This window comes from Melanotaenia boesemani, chromosome 12, assembly GCF_017639745.1.
Source record: "Melanotaenia boesemani isolate fMelBoe1 chromosome 12, fMelBoe1.pri, whole genome shotgun sequence".
Classification (NCBI taxonomy): Eukaryota; Metazoa; Chordata; class Actinopteri; order Atheriniformes; family Melanotaeniidae; genus Melanotaenia; species Melanotaenia boesemani.
The window spans coordinates 1,007,032-1,034,757 of NC_055693.1; the positions used below are offsets into that span (position 1 = coordinate 1,007,032).

Genomic DNA, 27,726 nt, shown 5'->3' on the forward strand with positions numbered 1-27,726 from the left:
ACGAAGTGATGCGGTGGAGACGAAGTGATGCGGTGGAAAGTGATGCGGTGGAGACGAAGTGATGCGGTGGAGACGAAGTGATGCGGTGGAGGCGAAGTGATGCGGTGGAGACGAAGTGATGAGGTGGAGGCGAAGTGATGCGGTGGAGGCGAAGTGATGCGGTGGAGACGAAGTGATGCGGTGGAGGCGAAGTGATGCGGTGGAGGCGAAGTGATGAGGTGGAGGCGAAGTGATGCGGTGGAGGCGAAGTGATGCGGTGGAGACGAAGTGATGAGGTGGAAAGTGATGCGGTGGAGACGAAGTGATGCGGTGGAGGCGAAGTGATGCGGTGGAGACGAAGTGATGAGGTGGAGACGAAGTGATGCGGTGGAGGCGAAGTGATGCGGTGGAGACGAAGTGATGCGGTGGAGGCGAAGTGATGCGGTGGAGGCGAAGTGATGAGGTGGAGGCGAAGTGATGCGGTGGAGGCGAAGTGATGCGGTGGAGGCGAAGCACGTGATCCCAACTGGGAATAAAAAGCAGCATCTTGTGTTCAGACAGCATTTTCTCAGACCCACCATTCCATCTGCATCAATAATAAACACTTAATATAAAAATAAAACCACTATGTTAAATTGTGCTCATAAAGCCATTTCAGTTTCATCCTTTTTGAGTTATCATGGTTCATGTCCAGCACCTCCTGTCTTACTTTGAACTTCCTCTACTCTGTAGGTTACAAGCAAGGCAGCTTTCTCATTCATGTCAATCCTTTTTCTAGTTGGCGGACATGTGGCTGGTAACACGGCTAACGTAGCTTTAAAGGAATATGAACAGTCAAGACTTAGAAATAGATGAGAAAATGGTACATTTAGGGCTGCACGTCTTTATATGTTGAAACAGCAGCAATATCCGGCCAAATAAATGCAGTTTACTCATTATTACAACAGGTGAACGAAACTTAAGTACTCACTGGTAGCATGGACAAACTTGGTCTTGAAACAGGAAAACCCACAAAATAAGACCGTCACACTTTATCTTTAAAAAAAAGGCAGGTCACCGTGTACCTGAACAGAGCTCTGCAGCTGCCACTGAATGAGCTGGAAAACTCCGGCCGACTAATTAACGAACAGCCAGTTAACCGCAAGAAGGCCTCCCTTCATAACTCACTGCGTCAGTTAATTCAGTAACAGCTTAGTGCAATGATTCTCCCATAATAAACTTCTTATATCTTAAAAACCAAAGCAGCACAAACAAATATTTTTTTCAGCACCACTGTGTTCTTCGGGGGGTGGGGGCAGCTTCATGCAGGTGTGAGCAGGATGTGTGTCCCAGATGCAGGGATGAAGCCCAGTCTGGGTCATCCTCCATCATTTCATAAGCTGGTTGACCTGCAATCACATGTTTGGATTTATTTAAAAACTAACACTGGATGCTTCCATTACGTTTCACACTGTTAACCACTTAATCAGACCAGTTAACCATCCCATCAGATCTCTCAGGGCACAAGAGAAACTCTCACGCATCGATACTTATTTGTGTTACTATGCATTCTTGTTTACCTGTACATTTAAAATCATTCACTCCTACTTGCCTTTATGAAAATGCCAAGAGCAAACACGCATAAAGGGAGATGGTGTTGGTGAAAGTGATGTCCTTCATCTCACCGCTGCGACCCAGGCCATCCCACGCCTCGGCCTGCTGTCCATGGGCTCTTTTCCAAGTGGGAAACTGCAAAAAATCTAATGTTGTGGCCAACTTTTCTACCATTAAAGTTGTGTGACTTAGTATGACAGCCTTTCACACAACACGAGACTCCCATTTTATCAAAGATAAAGCTGCAGGCAAAGACGATGCACAATATTGCAGGAAGCAAAGTTGTTCACAAGTAACCACCCAAAATGGCAATTCGACCCACAATTCACTGCGGCTGTCCCAAGCGTTACGTCACCTGACAAAGACCAATTGATAATGGAGAGTCCAACCACTGCACAAGGCCTTCTCCAGAACATCCCAAAGATTCTCAACGGGGTTCAGGTCTGGATTCTATGGTGGCCGATCCATGTGTGGAAATGATGTCTCCTGTTCCCTGAACCACTCTTTTACAGTCTGAACCCCATGAATCCTGCACCGTGCCATCAGGGAAGATGGAATAACCTGCTCATTCAGGATATTCAGGTATCAGCTGACCTCATTCTTTGGACACATAGTATTGCTGAATCTAGACCTGAACCTAGACCTGACCAGCAGCAGCAACTCCAGATCATAGACTGCCCCCACAGGCTTGTACAATAGCAGTAGACATGATGCTGCATCCCTTCATCCTCCTCTCTTCTTACACTGATGCTCCATTACTCCGGAACAGGGTAGATCTGGACTCATCAGACCACATGACCTTCTTCCATGGCTCCAGAGTCCAGTCTTTATGCTCCCTAGCAACCTGAAACCTTTTTCTCTGGTTAGCCTCACTGGTTAGTGGTTTTCTTCTGGCTCCACAGCCGTTCAGTCCCTTGAGTTCCTTCACATTGTTCATGTGGAAATGTTCTAACTTTCACTATTAAACATGGTCCTGAGCTCTACTGCTGTTTTTCTTCCATCTGGCTCCACCAAACGGATGGAAACTTCTTTTGGTCGGGTGGTGTATAAACACAGTGAGTCAGAAATGGACTGAAATAAAACATGTAGAGACTAAACATAGACACTGGTAACCATGTTTTCATTAGTAGTGGGCGGAGCAGTCCAAATATTGATACTGATCGATACTAGTGTGATAACATTGATACTTTAATATAAGGCTTGAAAACTGTCAGAAACTTCTTAAATAAGGAGGATAAAGTGTTTTCACTGCTGAAACAAGACATCTAAATTCAGCTTCTCTGTCCGAGATGATGCCACATTCAGATGTTTGTGGTGTAATAACTTTATTGTTCATGCATTAAAACATTAATGAAATATTTCCATAGATTAATCTCTTTGCATTTCGTACATTTTGACCGACCCAACAAAGGTTTCAGCATCGGTATTGATAATGCTTGCGTTTTATTTACTTGGTGTCTGGTCGTTTCACACACCTCTAGTTTCCATCACTGGTTCTGGTTCACATTTAGAAGAAGAGAAGAAGGTGGAAAAGAATCATGACTGTAGCAAAGGTTTCCTGAAGAATCATCAGGTGAAACAGAAACACTGACATGTGACTGACGGGAGTCTTTCCAGGTTTATTATCCCAGATATTCCCAGAGATGACAGGAGTTCCTGAATTCCTCTGTGTTGTTTCCTCTTAGAACTACTTCTTTTTCTGAATTACAATTATTAATGCAGCTTTAGTGAGCAGCTGTTGTGAAGGAAGGTGGACATTTTTTCAGAAATCCTGCCCCCGAACATTTCTGGTGGGAATGTGTTCCAGTTCAGTCCCCGTTTAAATCTGTCTCCTGGTTGAAATCTTTGTTTCAGGTGAGCATCTGGATGCAGGAGAGCAGCACTGTGTTAGCAAACAGCTCTGAAGAAGTACGGCAGCTTTCTGAGACCGAACACACTCTGGACACACACTTGCAGCTCCACAACCAGGCTCAGGTACACACACACAGTCGCACACACAAATGCACCTGCAGAGACACCTGGCCCATGAACCAGGAAGCAGGACTAACATACCCGGAGGTCTCTCTGGTACCTGGGTTACCCAGACCTTCAGAATCCTGATCAGTGGTTCTACGAAGCTGGTTATCAACTCGGTAATTCAACCCAGGGTTTTCCATCTGGATCAGTGCATGCTCACAAAAAAAGAGGCGGAGTCTGCAACATCTGACCAATCGCAGACATGGAGGAACCCTGCAGAGCAGCTACTTCCCCATGGAGGAGCAGACTGTTAATCTTTACAAATATGAAGAGTTAAACACATCATCCAGGCCAGCAGCAACACTGTTGTCGTAGCAACAGCCAGGAAAGAACACTCTCTTAATGCAGAGTCCACAAAGCTTTATTTCTTCAGCTGTTCTGTGACCTTGCTTTCTTTTTTGTTACGGTGCTTTGAAAACATTTGTGTGAACAAGCTAAAATACATGTCTCTCAAACACAATGTACAATGTATGAGAGTTGAGATCCCTGCTATTACCCTGGTGGTTAGCATGGATGTTAGTATATATGTAAGCCTGACTGTTAGCCTAGCTGTTATCCTGATAGTTAGCCCTGATGTTAGCATGGCCATTAGAATGGATGTTAGCCTGGCTTTTATGGTGACTGTTAGCCTGACGGTGAGCATAGATGTTAGCCTGGATGTTAGCTTGACTGTTAGCCTAAATGTTAGAATTGCTGTGAGCCTGAATGCTAGCCTAGATGTCATTCTGGATATTAGCCTTGATGTCATCCTATGTTAGCTGTGATGTCATCCCGGAAGTTAGCTGTGATGTCATCCCGGATGTTAGCTGTGATGTCATCCCGGATGTTAGCTGTGATGTCATCCCGGATGTTAGCTGTGATTTCATCCTATGTTAGCTGTGATGTCATCCTATGTTAGCTGTGATGTCATTCTGGATTTTAGCTGTGATGTCATCCTATGTTAGCTGTGATGTCATCCTATGTTAGCTGTGATGTCATTGTGGATTTTAGCTGTGATGTCATCCTGGATGTTAGCTGTGATGTCATCCTATGTTAGCTGTGATGTCATTCTGGATTTTAGCTGTGATGTCATCCTGGATTTTAGCTGTGATGTCATCCTGGATGTTAGCTGTGATGTCATCCTGGATGTTAGCTGTGATGTCATCCTGGATGTTAGGCTAGATGTTGTTCTGGTTTTTAGCCTGACTGTTAGCTTGACTGTTATCTAGATGTTAGCCTGAATGTTAGCTTGACTGTTATCTAGATGTTAGCCTGAATATTAGCTTGACTGTTATCTAGATGTTAGCCTGAATGTTAGCTTGACTGTTATCTAGATGTTAGCCTGAATGTTAGCTTGACTGTTATCTAGATGTTAGCCTGAATGTTAGCTTGACTGTTATCTAGATGTTAGCCTGACTGTTAGCTTGACTGTTATCTAGATGTTAGCCTGACTGTTAGTTTGACTGTTATCTAGATGTTAGCCTGAATGTTAGCTTGACTGTTCTCTAGATGTTAGCCTGAATGTTAGCTTGACTGTTATCTAGATGTTAGCCTGACTGTTAGTTTGACTGTTATCTAGATGTTAGCCTGAATGTTAGCTTGACTGTTATCTAGATGTTAGCCTGACTGTTAGCTTGACTGTTATCTAGATGTTAGCCTGAATGTTAGCTTGACTGTTATCTAGATGTTAGCCTGAATGTTAGCTTGACTGTTATCTAGATGTTAGCCTGAATGTTAGCTTGACTGTTATCTAGATGTTAGCCTGAATGTTAGCTTGACTGTTATCTAGATGTTAGCCTGACTGTTAGCTTGACTGTTATCTAGATGTTAGCCTGAATGTTAGCTTGACTGTTATCTAGATGTTAGCCTGACTGTTAGTTTGACTGTTATCTAGATGTTAGCCTGAATGTTAGCTTGACTGTTATCTAGATGTTAGCCTGAATGTTAGCTTGACTGTTATCTAGATGTTAGCCTGAATATTAGCTTGACTGTTATCTAGATGTTAGCCTGAATGTTAGCTTGACTGTTATCTAGATGTTAGCCTGACTGTTAGTTTGACTGTTATCTAGATGTTAGCCTGAATGTTAGCTTGACTGTTACCTAGATGTTAGCCTGACTGTTAGCTTGACTGTTATCCAGATGTTAGCCTGACTGTTAGCTTGACTGTTATCTAGATGTTAGCCTGAATGTTAGCTTGACTGTTATCTAGATGTTAGCCTGACTGTTAGTTTGACTGTTATCTAGATGTTAGCCTGAATGTTAGCTTGACTGTTATCTAGATGTTAGCCTGACTGTTAGCTTGACTGTTATCTAGATGTTAGCCTGAATGTTAGCTTGACTGTTATCTAGATGTTAGCCTGAATGTTAGCTTGACTGTTATCTAGATGTTAGCCTGACTGTTAGCTTGACTGTTATCTAGATGTTAGCCTGACTGTTAGTTTGACTGTTATCTAGATGTTAGCCTGAATGTTAGCTTGACTGTTATCTAGATGTTAGCCTGAATGTTAGCTTGACTGTTATCTAGATGTTAGCCTGAATGTTAGCTTGGCTGTTATCTAGATGTTAGCCTGAATGTTAGCTTGACTGGTATCTAGATGTTAGCCTGACTGTTAGCTTGACTGTTATCTAGATGTTAGCCTGAATGTTAGCTTGACTGTTATCTAGATGTTAGCCTGACTGTTAGTTTGACTGTTATCTAGATGTTAGCCTGAATGTTAGCTTGACTGTTATCTAGATGTTAGCCTGACTGTTAGCTTGACTGTTATCTAGATGTTAGCCTGACTGTTAGCTTGACTGTTATCTAGATGTTAGCCTGAATATTAGCTTGACTGTTATCTAGATGTTAGCCTGACTGTTAGTTTGACTGTTATCTAGATGTTAGCCTGAATGTTAGCTTGACTGTTATCTAGATGTTAGCCTGACTGTTAGCTTGACTGTTATCTAGATGTTAGCCTGAATGTTAGCCTGGTCGAGAGCACCTGGCTGCACAGGATAAACAGAGTCTAGGATAAATTCAGCTGGGATAAACAGGAAGTTCTGGTTTAATTCATCATCTCCTCATGGGGTGGCATGGCTCAGCAAGGTAAAGCGGTTGTCTTGTATCCTGAGGGGTTGCCAGTTCGATCCTCGGCCAAGTCGAGTTTATGACGACATAAACTTGTGCAAGACTGAATGGGTGAATGTGATGTGATGTAAAGCTCTTTGGGTATAATTCCAGGTACAGTGAAGCGCTGTATAAATACAGACCATTAATCATCTGTGAAACAGCCCACAGTTACCATGGTGACCAAATCTGATGAGTTTTAACATCTCAGACCAGGTGTCTGCTGTTTGTGTCCAGTCTGCAGGTTGTGATGTTCAGAACCTGAAACAGATCCTGGATCAGCTCCAAGCTCTGCAGGTTCCAGCTAGCAGAACCAGTAGTTCCGGGTCCCAGCCTCAGAGCCAACCCAGCAGACAGCCGTCCACTCTGAAGGCTCTGACGGAGCAGCTGAGGAGAGGTGGGCCCAAAACACAGACCAGAACCGGCACCACCCAGTCCAGGACACTGACAGCTGGTCCAACTGGGCCACCAAGTCCTGAGCTCTCCGGTCGAGTGGATCTGGTTCTGAAGGAGCTGCAGAGTCTGGAAATGAAGATCCGCTCTAACTTACAGACGCTGCAGCCCTTCGTTATCTTCCTCAGAGCCGCTCAGCAGGTTAGAACCCAGTAACAGAACCATCATATCAGTATTTCTCTTCAGCAGCGCCACCGTGTGGTCAGTCGTCACATTTACACCACTTAACTGAAAATTATAAACAAATTTACGTCCACAAAAGTCAGAACATTTACGACAAAAACGTGCGCTTTAATTGGTTAATGATTAATCGGTTGGTTTGTTGATTGACACATTAATTAGTTGCTTAAATGATTGATCTGGTAATTAGTCGATTGGTTAGTTGGTTCATATGTTTGACTGTTGATGGTAGAAAGTTTAACAATGATCTTCAGTTTCTTCGCTAACAAACGTCATCCTATTTAGAGAGAAATCTGTATTCTGCTGCAGAAAGTCACCCAGTAAAAGTTGTTCTGGAGTCAAATAAAGACAGAAAAGTTTCTAGAATATCCAGTAAAATGGTTCTGGAAGATGGATTGATGAAACTGACTCTGAAACACCACAAATCATAAAATCATATATACAGTATGTGATGAGGGATATAAATTTCAGGATTCATTAGATAAAAGGAAACAAGTCAGCAGGATTAATGTCAAAGCTGTGTTGCTTCCTTCTAAACAATATCTGACTAATTTCCATCCATTTGTTGTGTTTCCCTGCTGGAACAGACAGAAAGCACTGGGAGGTATTCCACGAAGCCGGATGAAGGGAAGCCGGGCTTACCTTGATAAGTCTGGCTCATTTAATCCAGAGTTCTGTTCCATCAACGTGGTTTATGTGAATGCCGCTGAGTAACCATGGTAACTGATGCACCAGAACCAGCCTGCTGGGGGGCAGGCTAACTTTTAGCTTAGCTTAGCTGTGTCTCAAAGGTCTGATTCTACAGTCATTTAGCCGACGCTTTTATCCAAAGCGGCTTACATTTGAAAGAAAGAATAACACCAGCATGAATTCAAACAAGATGGACGTCATCATTAAGTGGTGGTCAGACTGCTGGAGTCCAGGTGGACCAGGTGCTGTCATGTAGTGCTGGAGGCAGTGTGTGTGTATATATATATATATATGTGTGTTTTTTTTTTTTTTTTTTTTTTTTTTTTTTTTTTTTTTTGTAGTTTTTGTGAGTCATTTTATTTAAATACAAGATCACGATTTCATCACACAACATCATCTTGTAAGTGCAGCAGCTTCTTCAGTACCTGGTTGAACCAAAGAGCTGGACAAATCTTTCTAACTCATTCTGAGTAGAAGAGTTAAGCTAAGTGTGGAAATGTTCCTTAAACAACTGAGTCTTTAGCTTGCTTTTAAAGGTGGATAAGGACTCTGCGGATCGGACGGAGTTTGGTAGATGGTTCCACCACCGGGGAACAACAGAGGAGAAGAGTCTAGCTACTGATGTAGCGCCACCTTGTGGTGGGAGCACTAGGCGTCTTTCACTGGCAGAGCGTAACTGTGGAGAGGGAGTGTAGCTCTGGATTAAGGAGTGGAGGTAGACCGGAGCCGTTTGGGTTATTGTTTTGTAAGCCAGAAGCAGAGCTTTGAATCTGATGCGCTGCAACTGGAAGCCAGTGGAGAGCGATTAGCAGCGGAGTGACATGAGCTCTTTTGGGCTGGTTGAAGACCAGACGTGCTGCTGCGTTCTGGATCATCTGCAGAGGTTTAACTGAGCATGCAGGCAGGCCAGCCAGTAAGGAGTTGCAGTAGTCAGTGCGTGAAATGACCAGAGCCTGGACCAGGAGCTGGACCGTGTGTTCAGTCAGGTAGGGTCTGATCCTCCTGATGTTGTAGAGAGCAAATCGGCAAGATCGAGCAACCGAGGCAACATGGTCCTTAAAGGTCAGCTGGTTGTCTACCATGACACCAAGATTCCTGGTAGAAGACGTAGGCACAAGCATGATGGAGTGAAGCTGCACGCTTATCTGTGGAGGTAAGGAAGGATTGGCTGGAAAGACAATTTTGATAGTATTTCATTTTAAAGAACTAAAGTTGGTTCCCTGGTGCTGTGCTGTTTGTGGTTATGTGGTTCTTTAGCTGTTAAGGATTGAATGCAAGAGGATGATAAATCACTCAATCAACCTCTAAGCAATTTGTCTCCCTCACTTCTAAAATGATGGCTACGCCTCCGCCTGAGGGGTGTGTACAGGTGTCTGTCTAAAAAACCCATTTGAAACATTTTTTCTGAGTGATGTGAGTCCTGTGAATAATTTTGTATTGTTGTAAATCTGGACACTAAATCACACGCTGCCTCCCAATGTGCCTGTCGGGTACGAATGTGTGTGTGACATATAAAACGCTGTAAAAGGACAGTCCATCTACCATCTGCTAGTCATAGACAAAATATTTTTACAAACATCGGGCTGGAAGAAAAGCTCGTCTGTTTCCCGTTTAGATGTTGTGGTGTCTGAGTTTGATATCATTTCATAGAGTTTAGATGCTATTTTTCTAAAATGAGTCATTTTCATGATATTTTCAGTTAGAGATGAAGAACAAAGTGAATCATTTGTGCCAGTTTTTAATTTAATTGTGGACTTTAGTTGTTGGTATTGCGAAAACTGCCCTCTATCCAACCCAGCCTTCTGGACCAGTGTGTTAGATGATCTAAACTGGTTATTTTCAAACAGGTGGAGGTGAGGGATTCCTTTGTGTTGCCATAATGGAAAGTGGCTGGGTTTTTCTTGTTTAGCTGAAAATCAGGGTTGTGCCAGGTATCTACGTGGTGTTAATGTCAGCTCTCTGCTTTTTATTATAAACCAGCAGCTCTCTGGGTTTCTACCAGTGGTTAACTGGTACAGTTAACTCATCACTGTTCTGCTGATGTCTGTGATGAAGATGAAGGTGTCTCCTAACAGTCTTCTGCTGTCCAGGTGGAGAAGGAGATGGAGGACCTGAGGTTCATGTCCAAGAGGGGGCCACGAGGAGAAGAGGAGGAGGATGAGGAGGAAGCCACCAGTAAAACCAGGGTGGACACCTGCTGGCAGCAAACTCTGCAGAGGGTCCTCGACGCTGAAGAGCTTGGAAACATCTGCATCCAGGCTGTTACCATGGTAACCAGTGATGGGATCCGGTGGTTTTGGTCATGGGCTTGACACACAGGAGGCAACGTTTCTCCTTCTCCATCAGTTCCTGTAGAACTTCCTGCATGTGAAAGGTTGCACTCGTTCACACAGACGTGCATACGGGGGCCTGCGACACGAGAAAGTTTAAAATGTTCAGCGTTTGTTGCTGTCGCATGGCGCTACAACCAAACAGTGAGGGTTTCATTGACTGACCAGCGCAGTCTGCAAACACTCCCAACATGGAGGATCAGGTCATTCTAGCTGCGTCTGACTTCCCAGACTTTCCCAAACTTCACGCAGAGATTATAGAGCTGTAAATAAAAAAGCAGCCGTGTGGTGCCAGGGCGGATTTATCTGGATGAGCCTTGAGCTCCGCCATCAAATGATGATGTTCACCTTGCTGTTTCCTTGTTTGTAACACAGGTGAACCCGGGGTTCTCTTTCTCTTTGGTTCAGTAGAGTCAGCAGCAGATTTCTGTCAACTCGAGCAAAATCTTCTGACTCTTCTTCCTTCGTGCCTCGTCTGTCACAGACTGCTTGGAAAATGTCCAATATGTGATGAGGAATATAAATTTCAGGATTCATTAGATAAAAGGAAACAAGTCAGCAGGATTAATGTCAAAGCTGTGTTGCTTCCTTCTAAGCAATATCTGACTAATTTCCATCCATTTGTTGTGTTTCCCTGCTGGAACAGACAGAAAGCACTGGGAGGTATTCCACGAAGCCGGATGAAGGGAAGCCGGGCTTACCTTGATAAGTCTGGCTCATTTAATCCAGAGTTCCTTCAACGCGGTTTATGTGAATGCTGCTGAGTAACCATGGTAACTGATGCACCAGAACCAGCCTGCTGGGGGGCAGGCTAACGTTTAGCTTAGCTTAGCTGTGTCTCAAAGGTCTGATACAGACTCCCTAAAGAAAGCTCCACCTGGTAGAACTGCTCCACCTCATTCTGGTATAAAACAAGAAACACCTGTTATCACTTCATAAATCTGTCAGCGCCAGTTTAACTGAAGAAACACGACTATACACGTACTGAACATGAAATTAAACGAAAACGAACATGGTATTCATTAAAACTAGTTAACACCTTATTAACCCTCCCCAGGTTCAGGAACCCGACCTCCACTGCCTCTGGTTGGCTACCAGTAAAACTGGGATCAGCTGAGCCCCGTCCATACAGGCCGAGGGTGTTTAAAGAGAGAGAAAGCTGGTCTAAAGAGATGGACGGAGAAAGATAGAGATAGAGACAGGCTTCCTTTCTGGTTACCATGGCTTGGCCTTTTATTAATGACCCTGCAGAGGGCGCACGCTTCATTCAGACCTCCAGACCCACAGTTTTCAGGGCCGGTACATACAGAGACAATCAGCTGCTTTATTTAACAGATTTATAACCAGAGGAACCAGAAATGAACCAGGACGGTGAATCAACTACTGTCAGGAGAGGCATCATGATAAAAAAAAAAAAAAAAAAAAAAAAAAAGAATAAAGTATATAAAATAATATTTTCCACTGATCTGTGTTAAAAATGCATTTTCAATATAATTCAGCAGAATTTGAGGATTTCTGGATCAGATCCAGGACAGAAATCCCGGGTGAGGCCGTGGTGAGCTGGACCTCCTCTGACTGGTGATCCAGTACAAACTGGGTTCATGACGCGTTTCTGGTCCTCAGCATGTCCAACATGAACGTTACAGAAATATGTGTTCTACACCATGACTCTCCACCGTGTGTGTAACGTCTTTAATGTGTGTGTGAGAGAATTATTCCTGCTGATCTACAATAAAGAGCAGAGAAAAGCCAGCAGGTGAGGCAGCAGTACTCTGTCTCACCTCCAGGGGGCGTAGTTTCATGCTGGTGGATGAATAGTGAAACAAGAAGTTCTTTTTGTTCTTACAATGTAAATGTGACTCCAGAGGAGTCGGTGCCTCACCAGCCATGAACCCACCGCACGTCACTGACCTTGTGAGGGACCGAGGCCAAGGATGAAGAGAGCACAGGAGGTTTTTTAAAGAAAGTCTTTTTACATTTAATTTTACCAAAAAACAACAAAAATACAAATTCCTAAGTAAAAAAGTTCTGGGCCCTTAAAAGAGGTCAACTAAACAGAACATCAACATAAGGAACTGAAAACTAACTGACCTAACAAACTGACACAAGGGAAACTATATACACTGGCTGATCAGACCATTTTGACACAAGAGGGAAATACATAACATAACCATCTTCAGCTAACTTAATAAACTTAACTAATTCACAACAGAACTTAAACAATTTAGATTCATAACTCATTAGGGAAACAAATCTAAATAATCATACTTTTACATAAAGAACAAAGTAATACAAAACAATAGAAGATCTAAACCCCTCTCCCACTATCTTTTTGCAAGATGGATGAATCCAATTAGGCTGTAGCCTCATCAATGGAGATCCACCTCAGCTGGGACTCTTAGCAGGCTTGGGCCTCCCACACAGCAACTTCCCCAGGAACTAGTAACTCAAAGAAAATGCATATTAACTGAAAATAAACCAAAATATGGTGACAAGAATGAGTCAACTAAAAGTGTGCACCCAATCAGTTAACCCCCCCCTGCCAAACTTGTTAAGAAAAATGTGAAATATAAAGGAAATGGTAAATATTACAAATAAAATGATTTAACTGAAAGAAAAAAGGTTACCTGACCAGGCTCAGTGTGTGGCTGCCTAGGCGGCCATCACAGACCTCCATCAGCTTTCTTTGTTCAGCTGCTGAGAAAATGAAGCTCTCGGTTTGCTCTCTTTTCCTGCTGCTCCTCTTTTCCACCATCCAGTCGTCAGGGCTTCCTACGTTCCTCAGGACCTCCACATAGCCAGGCTATGTAAGCCTCGCTGGGATTAGCCGCAACTAGATGCAGCTGGAATGTGTTAGTGGAACGAATGAGCCTTAATTCAGAGCTGGTGTTAGTTCAGGCGAAGCTTTCCTGATACAGCCTGGCTTCCTGTAGCTACGCTGGTGGAATACTTCTCATATCTTCTAAATTGGGAAGGAGGAAATTATGTTTCATTGGAAAATTAAAGATAATGACCTAAAACCTATGCAAATATTTAGTTAATCTACAATTAAACATTTTCTCTTAAGATTTCTGTAATGAATATAAAATCCAGAGATGACGTGACATCTGATCAGTAACAAGTCAACGACATGCTTCCGATAAAGCGTTGATAAAAGAAAAAAAAGAAAAGAATTGAATAAAAAAAAAAATGGAATAAAAATAACTAAAAAAAATATCAGTTTTTATTTAAACCAAATAATTTAGCATTAAATCAGATTAAATGACATTAGATTATTAGACAGCATATGATGAGATGGAATGAAAGTGTCGTGATTTGAGGAGGAAATTGACCCAAATGCAGCACAGAGAAGACAGGAGGCAGATGGGTACAAGAATAAAGGTTTTACTAAAGAAACACTTAGGAGGCCAAACAAAGGAAACACAACAGATGATCTCACAAAGGACAACTGAAAACAAGGGTTATAAATACAGTGAGGGACTAATAAGGAACAGGTGAAGTGAATGAAAAAATCAAACCAGGTGAGCTAAGGAACAGGAAGCAGAACAAAGCACAATACACAAGGGGAATGAACCTACAAAATAAAACAGGAAACCAGAACTAAACATGACAAGACTAGAATCTAAATCAAAATCCTAAAATCATGACAGAAAGACATTAAGTAAAAATAGCTGAAATGTGACAATTTAACATGAGATTACCATCGTAATCCCACAGAACATGGGATTAGTAGACAAACCACTGAAGGAGATTAAATTATCTGGCAATGAGATGAGATTAATTCACAGGTTATAAAACATCTGAGATGCATTGGAAATGTCAGTAAATTATAGAAATGATTACAATTTTATACAATGCAAAATTAAACTGGATTATGTGATTTAAATGATCAGAATATAACATGTCATAGATTAGGCTGGGATTATCTCAAGATTACCATGATGTCGAGATTAGGTTGGGATAATGTCGATTAGGGTGGGATTATGTAAAGGTTGGGTTGGAATTATGTCAGTATTAGGTTGGGAATATGTCGAGGTTGGGTGGGGATCATGTCGATTAACTTGAGATTATGTCGAGGATTGCTTGGGATTTTGTCAATTAGGTTGGGATTATTTTGAGATTAGGTTGAGATTATGTCGATTAGGTTGGGATTATATTGCGATTAGGTTGGGATTATGTTGATTAGGTTGGGATTATATGTCGATTAGGTTGGGATTATGTCAATTAGGTTTGGATTATATGTCGATTAGGTTGGGATTATGTTGATTAGGTTGGTATTATATGTCGATTAGGTTGGGATTATATTGCGATTAGGTTGGGATTATATTGCGATTAGGTTGGGATTATATTGCGATTAGGTTGGGATTATGTTGATTAGGTTGGTATTATATGTCAATTAGGTTGGGATTATATTGCGATTAGGTTGGGATTATATTGCGATTAGGTTGGGATTATATTGCAATTAGGTTGGGATTATATGTCGATTAGGTTGGGATTATATTGCGATTAGGTTGGGATTATATTGCGATTAGGTTGGGATTATATTGCGATTAGGTTGGGGTTATATGTCGATTAGGTTGGGATTATATTGTGATTAGGTTGGGATTATATTGCGATTAGGTTGGGATTATATTGCGATTAGGTTGGGATTATATGTCGATTAGGTTGGGATTATATTGCAATTAGGTTGGGATTATATTGCGATTAGGTTGGGATTATATTGCGATTAGGTTGGGATTATATGTCGATTAGGTTGGGATTATATTGCAATTAGGTTGGGATTATATTGCGATTAGGTTGGGATTATATTGCGATTAGGTTGGGATTATATTGCGATTAGGTTGGGATTATATGTCGATTAGGTTGGGATTATATTGCGATTAGGTTGGGATTATACTGCGATTAGGTTGGGATTATATTGCGATTAGGTTGGGATTATATGTCGATTAGGTTGGGATTATACTGCGATTAGGTTGGGATTATATTGCGATTAGGTTGGGATTATATTGCGATTAGGTTGGGATTATATGTCGATTAGGTTGGGATTATATTGTGATTAGGTTGGGATTATATTGCGATTAGGTTGGGATTATATTGCGATTAGGTTGGGATTATATGTCGATTAGGTTGGGATTATATGTCGATTAGGTTGGGATTATATTGCAATTAGGTTGGGATTATATGTCGATTAGGTTGGGATTATATGTCGATTAGGTTGGGATTATATTGCGATTAGGTGGGGATTATGTAGAGGTTGGGTTGGAATTAATTTAAAACCCTAACCCTGGATTTAAGCAGCTATTAATGAAAGTCAGAAGACATGGAATGATGCTGTCCAAGTTGCCATAGCAACACCATCAAACTGATGGACGACAGCAGAGGCCACTGGAGGACACATACCTGAACACGCTGTATGTACAGTCTGTGTTCGTGTAACAAAGCCCGTTTTGTTAAAATAGTTAAAATATTTATAGGTGAACTGTGTAGCAGTTCTCAGACCATCAACAGAAGGATTAATGACAGTGTGAATGATACTAAATTAGACCCTCAGCCAGTTACAACTGGTGGAAACTATATTGAGAGATACTGAGACCTGGCCTGGTTAACAGCATTTTGGTAGTCATGGAGACGGTCTCTCAGTACGCCCTGACTGAGAGACCCAACGATTAGGTTGGGATTATATGTCGATTAGGTTGGGATTATATGTCGATTAGGTTGGGATTATATTGCGATTAGGTTGGGATTATATGTCGATTAGGTTGGGATTATATTGCGATTAGGTGTGGATTATGTAGAGGTTGGGTTGGAATTAAGTCAAAATTAGGTTGGAACCACCGAACTTCGGTGCACAACCACTCCAAAACCAGAATCAGGCACAGAACCACCTGAAAGAAGATCAGATAAGACGAGGAGGACAGACGGGAACTTTGGACTATATTTCTGGATTAAGCGAGAAGATGAATGCTGATAATCAGGATTAGCAAGACATGATCCTGACTGAGATGAATTCATGTCTACCAGGTCCTGGGATCGGGGCTGAACCTGGACTTGGTTCTGTTGGTGGTACAGCAGACATTGCAAAGACTCAACAAAACCAAAGAGGAAATGAAGGAGATGCAGGCTCACCATCAGAACCAGGACATGAAGTTCTGGAGGAGGTACCAGGAGAGACTGATGAAGGTACGATGAGCACACTTCAGGAGGAGGAGGAGGAGGAGAAAGATCGCTATGTGATGTGTGTGTTCTCAGACCCATCAGGACCTGAACTGTGTCGCTGATCTGTTGGACTCCTGTACTCTGATGGATCTGGGTTCGGACCTGCAGACCTTCAGGTTGCTAGACCACTTCAGACAGGCCAGGCCTCATTTCAGGGTGAGTGTCGGGGCAGACACAGTCTGGGTTCTGGGTTTTTAGGTTCTAGATGCTTCCTGCTTTTGCTGCCGTGCGGACGCTTCCTGCTCTGCTCTCCTTTCTGCTTGCATTTTTCTTCTTTTTTTCTTCTTTTTTCTTATCTTTACCGGCAAGAAATTTAGGAACAAGGACTCCTGGTGACTTATAAATCACTGGAACGAATATATTTTTTGATAAATTTAGTTGATTTCCATCGGAGAACTAGTGGAACGATGTCTCCTAACCCTGCAGTATCAGTGAGCTGCACTGAGTGTGAGCAACTTTCTTTGAGGATAACACAGCTGGAGAAGAGGATTGAAACACTGCAAGACATTCGTGTGAATGAAGAATTTATTGACTCTGTAGTAGCTTCTGTACATGCTACTGAGTTGTCAAATGGATTGAGTCACATCTTCATACGCGAAGGCATGTCGAATGTGGAGCCTCCCGCTACAGACCTGGCTGATACACTTCCCTGGATGTGTTCAAATGACATTGGAATAGCTGAGGAAAATCCCAAACCGGACCATCAGACTGATCCCTCCTACTGGAACACTGTTGGTGCCAGACCAAAGTCATCAACCCCGGCCAGAACCTGGTCTGATGTTGTTCGTCGCAGAGGTAAATCCAGCAGGAAATTTAAAGCTCCAGCACTCACTCCACCACCTGAAGTCTCACTGCATAATAAATATGATGTGTTGAGTCATATTAAAATGAATGATGATGAATGTAATGCAAGGATTTATCAAAATTCAAGAAATAGCCCTAAAACTCAGCCCAGGGCTAACCAGACCAGGAGGAGAGGCCAAAATCCCACAAACAGGAGGACTAGAGAAGCTATCGGCACCTCCACACAAAAACAAATAGACACAATTCTGATTGGGGACTCTATAACACAGCATGTCAGGATGGCAAAGACGGAAAATTTAACACTTTTTGATACATCAGTCAGGGAACTGACAGAGATGTTGCCGACCATTCTGTCTTCACATCCAGATGGTATGAAGATTATTGTCCACACAGGGTCTTTTGATATTCTGAGGAGGAAAATTGGCTCTGAGATCCTGAAAAAAGATTTTTCTCTGCTGTTGGAGAGACTGTGTCAGTTGGGAGCACACCATGTTTACATTTCAGGACCCATTCCTACAGCGGGTAAAGGAATTGAACTTTTCAGCCTGAACACATGGTTATCAAACGCATGTATCACCCATGGGATAAAGTTCATTGATAACTTCAATATCTTTTGGAACTGTAAGGAGCGATTCAGACCTGATGGTGTGCATCCAAATCTAACTGGATGCAGATTACTTGGTGCACACTTGCGTCATGCTGTTGGGACGGCAAACCCAAACATGATGTACAGATAAGAGCGAAGGACACAGCAGAGAAGCGATCAACTGCCAGCTCTCCCCCCTCACCAGACCCTCTTCTCCACATCACCCAAGGTCTTAAAAGGATGTCTCTATCCATGTCTGAACCCCAGCGACCACCATCTACCAAGAAATACAGGGCTCCCCCCCCTCCCCCTCCTCATCCTCCTATTAGATCATCTGTCCTGACCGAGCAGGGCATGGGAGGAGGTTCCCAGAGCAGCAGAATTCACAACAAAGATAACATGCCATGATGTGTTCAGGGTCCTTGCTGTAGTTTTGCTACTACTGACAGCTGTTCTGAGATCAAGCCTGGACCCAGTAGGATTCCTGTGTTAGTAAAATAAGGAATCGAACACGGTCAGCTTGTGGGGTGAATCGATCTAATCTGTTAACTGTACCTTGTATAACTCAGAATACAACAGAGACCAGTGTAAACTTCATAAAGCTAGCTGTACTAAATGTTAGATCTCTGTCCAACAAGTCACTGTTAGTTAATGACTTCATCATTTCTCACAGTTTAGATTTTCTTTTTCTGACAGAAACATGGTTAACAGAAGACACAAGTGCTACAGTTCTTAATGAAACAGCACCCCCTCATTTTAGTTTCATGAATAAATGTCGAAACGGGAGGAAAGGGGGAGGAGAAGCTGCCTTATTTAAAGATTCATTCCAGTGTAAAGAAATGTCATTTGGTGATTTTACTTCTTTTGAATATCTTAGTTTTATTTTAAGGGGCATTCCTAAAATCCTATTTCTAATCATCTACAGACGTCCAGGACACTGTGTAAATTTTATTGATGAATTTTCTGAATTATTGTCGGTTATCTCTACTGATTTTAACCATTTCATCTTAACTGGGGATTTTAACATTCACATAGATAACATGACGGATGGTAATGTCAAGGAATTTTGTTCCATATTGGACATGTTTGGTTTGTGGCAACATGTTAAACAACCGACCCACATTCGAGGTCACATTCTGGACCTGGTTATTTCAAAGGGTGTTGATATTTCTTCTGTTGCGGTCACTGACTTGGCCTTGTCTGACCATTTTTGTATTTTGTTTGATTTACTGATCACTCAGAATGTTCAACCAACCTGCTTCTCCGTTAGGAAGAGGTACATTAATGAAAGAACAAGTGCTAAGTTTGTGGAGGCCATAGCTATGTTACCAACAACCAGTGCAGAGTCAGTTGATAGACTCCTGGATAATTTCAATCTGAAAATCTTGAATGTAATGGATGCTGTTGCACCGATAAGAATCAAGAGCAACTTTGATCAAACAGAAAACACCATGGAGAAACACCACTGTGGTTACCAGCCTAAAAAGAGAATGCAGAAAAACTGAGCGGAAATGGCGGAAAAATAAACTTCAAATTTACTATGAGCTGTACAAACAAAGCCTGCGTAACTATAACAATGAGTTGTGCAAGGCCAGAGAGCTGCATTTATCTGAAATGATTAACAGGAATGTCAACAATTCTCGCACTCTGTTTGCTATGATTGAAAAACTTACAAATCCTCCTAAACAGATAAGCCCAGAGCTCCTTTCCACTGAGAAATGCAACCAATTTGCAAACTTTTTTAGCCAAAAAATTAAAACAATTAGGCAAAATATTAATTCCACACAGTCAAACAAGAAAATTAGTCTGTGTCTAAAACCCGGAAATAATTCTGATGTCATGTCACAATTTAAAATGGTGAATTTAAAAGTCCTACAAGAAACAGTTTGGCATTTGAAATCAACAACATGAACTCTGGACATGATACCATCCGACTTTTTAAAAACAGTTTTTACCTCAGTAGAAAGTGATCTCCTACTGATAGTTAACAGCTCGCTGGCATCAGGCATTTTTCCCAAGTCACTAAAGATAGCTGCTATTAAGCCACTCCTAAAGAAAAGGACTCTAGACGCCTCTATAATGAACAACTATAGACCTGTCTCTAACCTCTCTTTTATTTCCAAGATTATTGAAAAAGTTGTATTTCACCAGCTTCATGACTTTTTAAATGAAAGTGGAAATCTTGATAAATTTCAGTCCAGCTTCCGACCTCATCACAGCCCTGAAACAGCTCTGGTCAAAGTGTTAAATGACATTAGGTTGAATACCGATTCTGGTCAAGTATCAGTCCTGGTTCTGTTGGATCTCAGTGCTGCGTTTGATACTGTAGATCACAGAATCCTGTTGCACAGGCTGGAAAACTGGGTTGGACTTTCTGGAGCGGTCCTTAACTGGTTCAGGTCCTATTTAGAAGGCCGGAGTTATTTTGTTACGATCGGCAGCTATGAATCCGAGCGAGTGGCCATGACTTGTGGAGTCCCCCAGGGGTCAGTCCTTGGACCTCTTCTGTTCAACTTGTATATGCTCCCTTTGGGTAAAATATTACAAAACTATAGCATTAGTTATCAAAGTTATGCAGATGATACACAACTTTATGTGTCTCTGTCACCAGATGACTGCAGTCCAATAGACGTAATGTGTCAGTGTCTGGAGCAAATAAACACCTGGATGAGGGAGAATTTCCTACAATTAAATGAAGACAAAACTGAGATTATTCTGTTTGGTAGCAAAGAGAAGAGGGTCAGCATTGGCAAACACCTGGAGACTCGGGCTCTTAAAATTACCAACCAAGTTCGTAACCTGGGAGTGTTGATAGACTCAGATCTGACTTTCAGCAGCCATATCAAAGCTGTCACTAAGACAGCTTTTTACCAGCTCAGAAACATCAACAGAATTAAAAGTTTAGTCTCCCAGAAAGACCAAGAGAAACTCATCCATGCATTCATCTCCAGTAGACTGGATTACTGTAATGGTCTTTTAACAGGACTTCCTAAAAAGAGCATTAAACATCTGCAGCTCATCCAGAACGCTGCTGCTAGAGTTTTAACCAGGACTAAGAGATCTGAACACATCACACCAGTTTTAAAATCTTTACACTGGCTTCCAGTCAGTCACAGAATAGATTTTAAAACCCTTCTGATCATTTACAAATCCCAGAACGGTTTAGGCCCAGAATACATCTGTGATATGTTCAGAGAATATAAACCTAGCAGAGCTCTTAGATCCAAAGACTCTGGTCAACTAGTCCAGACCAGAGTCCAGACTAAACATGGAGAAGCAGCATTTAGCTGTTATGCTGCAAACAAATGGAACAAACTGCCAGTGGAGATTAAACTTTCCCCAAATGTAGACATTTTTAAATCCAGGTTAAAAACTTTTCTTTTCTCAAGCGCCTATGCATGAAATCTGCACGGTAACTTTTTTTTTAACTTATCTTGCTTTTAATCATTTTAATGTAATTTATTATTTTATTGTGATTATGTGTTGATTATGTGTTGATGCCTTTTACTATTCTAAATATCTGTAATGTCTTTGTTTTATGTAAAGCACTTTGAATTGTCCTGTACATGAAATGTGCTATACAAATAAACTGCCTTGCCTTGCCTTGCCTAGATGGGACTGATATGATGTTTTAAAGCTGCTGGACTGAGTTGGGATGGTGGACTTTGACCTGTAGAATATGTAAGTAGTTCAGAACCGTTTGGGATGACTGGGGAAAGTGGGACTGTCGGTCTTTGGGGTCTCTGGGTGATGTGGGTCCTGTTGGGATTACTGGGACTAGACTGGGAGCTGTGGACCAGTTCCAGATGACTGGTCCATGGGTCGGAGGTGTCTAGAGGTCTGGATGGTCCAATCCACTATGAGTACTGGGTCTCTGGACCCTGCTGGACTTGGTGGGTTAATCCTCTTGAAACTGAGGACAGTTGGGACAACTTGGGCAACTTTCACTTACTGTTGTATTTAGACATTTGGGACTGTTGGGCTGAACTGGGTCTGGATGGAAGGAACCAGAACCTCTGGGTTCCGAACCAAAGTTTTACTGTAACGGTTCCTATGCTTTCTTCTCTACAGCGACTGGATGCTGAGGTGGAGAATGTGGCAAAGACCTGGGAAGTTCTGAGAGGAGTTCAGGACCAGCTGGAGGAGGAGGAGAGAGGAACAGTGAAGGAGGAAGATCTGATGGAGCTGCTGAAGCTCCAGAAGACCATGACAGAGAAGATCCAGCAGAGTGAGTCCATCCTAGACCTGAGCAGCAGCTTCCACCTCACAGCCAAACAGGTGAGGAGTCCATCTCCAACTGGGTCAGAGTTTATCTTCATCTTCCTCTTCCTTTCTCCAGCCAGTCAGCCAACCAGCAGCTCTCTGGATCAGTTTGCTGATGATCAGAACTTCTGGTTCTCCGACATTTCAGAGAATTGACTGGTGTTTAACAGGAAAATAAAAACTGGATATTTAAGACCAGATGAAGATGGAGATTCAACTGCAGGTCACAGAAAAGATTTAAAAATATCAGCCTAGATTCAGTCTGACTTTAAACAAAATTCAATTCAAGATTATTAATTGTTAAATTTTAAATTCATATCAGCCCAAAAATTAATGAAAATGTAAGTCACGAAGGGGAAATTTTTGAGGAGTACATCCTCATCACATCTCCACCTTTACACCAGATCTACTCAAACTAAGATGTCATGTGGAGTCCCCCAAGGCTTCATGTTTGGCCCCCTATTCAGCATCTCAGACCACCAGCTCAGATGATGGAAACAAACTAAACATCTGATCAGAATTATGCTGATGACACTCCGCTCTATATCACCAGAGGAATCTGGTCCCAGAAAAACTTTCAATTCATGTCTCGGTCAAATCAATAATTGGATGTTCCAAAGTTTTCTTCAGATAAATAAAGATAAATCTGGAATTATCGTTCTGAAAACAAGGATGAGCATCAAAAGATGAGTCCAGTTTCAGTCAGCAACGTTAAAATCAGCAGATCAATCCAGAAATCTCTGGGCTAAATTTTTACATCCATATTAAAGCAGGAACTAGATCAGCCTTTACCACCTAAAGAACAGATCTAGGATAAGTGGACTGATGAGTCAGCATGATTTAGAAAAACCCGGGGCGGCTGCACTGATGAGGGGCTGCTGATCTTGGGGGATGCCCGGCCAGCTGCATCTGGGTGGGAGGTGATGGGGGGTGGCTGGGGATGGTGGTGGGGGCCGGATCTGGGGCTTGCCGTTCTCTGGTCCGCCGGGGATGTCTCCCACAGGGCATGGCAGGAGGGAGAGGGTCTGGGGAGTGAGATTGGGAGGGTTGTATGCTGTGTGAGTGTTTATACTGTGTGGGTGGGGGTGAGGAGGTGTGTTTGTGTGTTAGGATGAGTGGGAGTGCGCAAGGATATAGGTGTGTGCATGTGTTTCTGTGTGTGCTTGGGGGGGGGCTGGGGAGGCCTGGGGGGGTGTGCCGTGGTTCTGGGCTCTGCTGCTGTCCTCCTCCCCATCCTCTCATTCCCTGTTAGGCATGTGGGGGCTGGGTACCTTCTGGGGTCATGGGTGGCTCATTGGCTGCAGTCCCTGTATGGCCCGGTCATGGGGGGTGGCCTCTCCTGGCCTGTCTTGCCCTGGGGGACCTCCCAGGGAGTGGGGGTGCCTAATGCCACTAGAGGCTCAACATCCAGAGGGAAGTTTGCTTCTCTCTGGACTTACATCCCCAGACCCCTCTTATTTCCCGCTCTCTCTGTCTCTCTCTCTCTCTCTCTCTCTCTCACACACACACACACACACACACATATGTAAGGATTTGGGAGGCGTGCACGCCATGCGGGGTTGAGTGGAGGGGGCCCTTCAGTGGTCTCCTCAGATGCACCCAGTGGCGACTCACCTCTCAGTTTTAATTGCACAGGAAACACAACAAACAAACACCTGGGGGGCGTGTCATGTGGTGCATGTCGGGCTCCCGGCTCCCAGCACATTGCGGTCACTGCCCCTCAATTTTGATTGAAAACAACACACACTACATAAACAGTCAGGAGCGGGGAGGGTGAGGGTAATGGGGACCTCTCACACCCCTGTTCCACCTGGGTGTGGCCGGGGGCGAGCAAGGGGAGATGGTTGCCCCAGGGGCCGGGACCCGGGGTGGCTGCACTAGGTTGGTGCTGGGTTGGGGGGGATTCTTGGGGCTCACTGTCCTCTGGCCCGTCTGGGGTGTCCCCCGGGGCATGGTGCCCTTTGGGTGGGGCTGGAGTCGTCTTCGTGGTGGGGTAGCTTGGGTTAGTGCTCCGGGGCTGCTGCTAAGGGGCCTGGGTAGTTGCCAGCCCAGGACTTGAACCCAGGTTCTCCAGACCCTTGAAGTCTGATCTACACCTGAGTTCTGCTAAATCACACCTGAAAACTTGTTTATTTGCCACAGTTTTTAATTTAGAGAGTTTCTTTTCCTATACATTGTCTTGCATATTTACACGGACGATGATGATGTATTTCCTGTTGATGTGTGTCTGTATCGTTCGTAACTCAGTGTTTATTCTCTTGTCTGTTTCATCTGAGCGTGTGCAGAACATCGGTTCACCTGATGCGTGAAAAGTTCTGGGAGAACTTCTCAGTAGTTGAAAAGCTTCTGATCCAACAGACAGACAAAGATCAGTTCAAAAGAAGTTTGTTGTTTTGTTTGTTTTCTGGGTCCAGTTGGAGGTTCTGCTGCAGTCAGAACCCAGCAGTTCTTCAGCTGGTTCCACGGGGTCATCTGGATCCACTGATACACAGCAGCAGATCCAGAACCTGCTAGAAACTGCTTCCATGCTGAAGTCGGACGTCTGTGCTGCTGTTGCTCAGAGTGTAAGAATGAAACACACTGACGCATGTTGGGTTTCCCTCCTCCTCCTTTACCAGAACCCGCTCTTCTTCCTCTCCGTCAGGGTCGGACCGGTTTCCAGGTGGAGCAGCTGGAGGCTTGGTTCGGATCTCTGGACTCTCTCTGCAGGTCGTGGCTGAACGAAGCTGCTCGACATGAAGAGAAGCAGCGAAGAGAACAGCTGATCCGACTGCTGCTTGGAGACGTCGGCCAGGTAAGGATGGAGAGTTCAAAGTCACGTAAATCCCATTTCTTCCTCATCCTGATGCTCAGTTTGAACTTCAGCGAGGTGTCTTCACCACGTCTACATGCTGCCGTGTGATTGGCTGGTTAACAAGCAGGTGGTGACTGTTTGTCAAGACGATGAGACAAAGAGAAAAAATACTGAGATTCTAGTTAAAAGTGGAAAACTTTTATCTTAAATTTTTATTATCATGATTTATATTTTTGATTATTTTATTTCTGATTCATTCATCAAACATAACGAACGTCTAAAAACTCCTGAAATTTGATTCAGTTTTCTACCAACAGATGAGTTGTTCAGTAAATTCAGCAGAGAGCGCACGCTTCTCCACATTATTATTATTATTATTATTATTATTATATTATTATTATTATATTATTATTATTATTATTATTATTCTTATTATTATATTATTATTATTATTATTATTATTATTATATTATTATTATTATCGTTATTATTATATTATTATTATTATATTATTATTATTATATTATTATTATTATTATTATATTATTATTATTATTATATTATTATTATTATTATTATATTTTTATTATTATTATTATTATTATTATATTATTATTATTATTATTATTATTTTATTATTATTATTATTATTATTATTATATTATTATTATTATTATTATATTATTATTATTATTATTATTATTATTATTATTATTATTATTATATTATTATTATTATATTATTATATTATTATTATTATTATTATTATATTATTATTATTATTATTATTTCCTTTTAAAGAGACTGCACTGATTGTTCTTGATAAATTAATTTGTTTTTCCATCATCCATAAAATCTGAAATGAAGCAGAATTAATAAATTTGATCGTTAATTTGTTTTTGTTCACATTGAACCTGATGTCCACATGTCCACATGTCCACATGTCCAACCAGGACGATGCGGGCTGATGAACATCAGGACCAAACAAGCATGATGCAAACATGGCGGATTATAGCAGAGAAACCAGAGCTAACAGAGTAAAACTCAAACATCCAGAACATCCTCCATGCTGAAACTTCTTCTCTAAGGTGATGAAAGTTCACTTCTGATTAAAAACTAAAAGAATTATCAGAACATAGAGTAAAAGTATGACCCAGAATATTTGATATGAAATGTAAAATGATGAGACAAAAAACAGAAAGCTAAATTCAGAAGTTTAAAGCCAACAGAGGAAGTTCAGCTGATCAGTAAGCGTGTCAACGATCCAGTAGATAAACTTTATTTTCCATCATGCAAACTAAAATGTCTCAAAGTTTCTCTTGTTTAGTTTCTTTTAGCTTCTGTACTGTCATAATGAATCAAACTGAGTTATTTAGAAAGAATCAATCAAAACATCATCTCGTCTTCTCGATGATCCAGACCTCCTGGAAACCAGTTCACCCGAGGCCTGCACTACGAAGCGGGATTAACATGCCCTGGATTTCTCTCTGTTGCCTGGTTGACTTACCCAGACATGCAGGATCTGGATAAGTTGTACTAGGAAGCTGGTTTTCAACTCGGTAACTCCACCCAGGGTTTTCCAGTTAAGATTAGTGGGCGTTCACATAAAAGGGTGGTGTTCGGAGGTTCTGAACAATCGCAAACATGGACGAACCTGCAGAGCCGTTTTTTACCGTGGAGGAGCAGATTATTATTCTTCAAAAATACAAAGAATTTAAACATAGAATTCAGGCTAAAAGCAGCACAGTTGCTGCAGCAAAAGCCAGAAGGAATCCTGGCAGAAAATTCCGACTCCGTTAACGCATAAGTTTGTCAGATGTTAATATTAATTAATTGGTAAAAATAAAAACTCAGATCCCTGTATTACAGCACCAACATTCCTGGGAATGCTTAATTTACGTCATATTTCCCAGTTCTTTAAAGGATCCCATGTGAGCGCGTTGTATGTTGGGATATCAATTCCTCCACAATGAAGGTACGGATAGTCGTATGTTCCATAACTCAATGCTTCTGTGCTTACGTGTGAAAAAGAATTATCTCTATTATTAACCTCCATGTCAGAAGCAACCCCGGTGGAGCTGAAAGGACTTGGGAGCAAGTAAAGAAGAAATAAAAACATAATTCAGAGCGGTCGGTGGCCAGGCTTTATTACTGTACCTGCTGTATGGATGAAAGGAGCACAGTTCATGTCTGTAAGTAAGAGCTCGACTACGACGGGTCACGTTTGCTGCCGTTGGCTCCAACAGCTGACGTGGTTCTCAGCCCATTCGCTGAAAATCTCCACCTTTGCTGCAGAATGTCATCAGGAAAGTCCAACGGGTTGGATCTGTCCCTAAACTCTTTACTCCTATGTCCTCCTTTACTATCCATGCACCAACGCCAACGGGACCTTCTAAAAATGGGCGGGCCATTTTTCATGAGATCTGATTGGTCGGGAGGTGGAGCTTTTCTACTCGCTGATCTCGTATCCAGAACATAAGCTGCTCTGGAGCCGGTTAGCCAGCTTGGTAAGAAGTGAACCAGAAAACCCAGAGTTAACCCTGAAGTTGCCCCGATAAGAGAAAATCCAGCTTCGTAGTACAGGCCTTTGGTCTCTGCACGTCCAGCTCCAGACCTCCCAGAAACCAGTTCACCTGGTCTCCATAGTGGCCTCCTGTCATCAATAATCCACCAGAGTTTCACATCTAGACGACGTGTTAATAAAACTTCAAGTTTCTTTATCAGCCTCCTGGACAAAGGT

General features: G+C 42.3%; 1 protein-coding gene across 4 annotated transcripts in view; it reads left to right on the plus strand.

Annotated features, from left to right (window-relative positions):
• The window catches only part of ccdc141 (coiled-coil domain containing 141), a 70,811-nt gene that overhangs the window by 27,955 nt on the left and 15,130 nt on the right, over window positions 1-27,726 (plus strand). For all 4 annotated transcript variants that reach the window (XM_042002365.1, XM_042002366.1, XM_042002369.1 and 1 more), the window contains 8 exons: window positions 3,427-3,546; window positions 6,908-7,264; window positions 10,084-10,263; window positions 16,345-16,503; window positions 16,573-16,695; window positions 22,001-22,207; window positions 24,607-24,756; window positions 24,837-24,986. In XM_042002365.1, coding sequence (XP_041858299.1) covers window positions 3,427-3,546; window positions 6,908-7,264; window positions 10,084-10,263; window positions 16,345-16,503; window positions 16,573-16,695; window positions 22,001-22,207; window positions 24,607-24,756; window positions 24,837-24,986 — 1,446 coding nt within the window. The remainder of the gene's footprint in view (window positions 1-3,426; window positions 3,547-6,907; window positions 7,265-10,083; window positions 10,264-16,344; window positions 16,504-16,572; window positions 16,696-22,000; window positions 22,208-24,606; window positions 24,757-24,836; window positions 24,987-27,726) is intronic.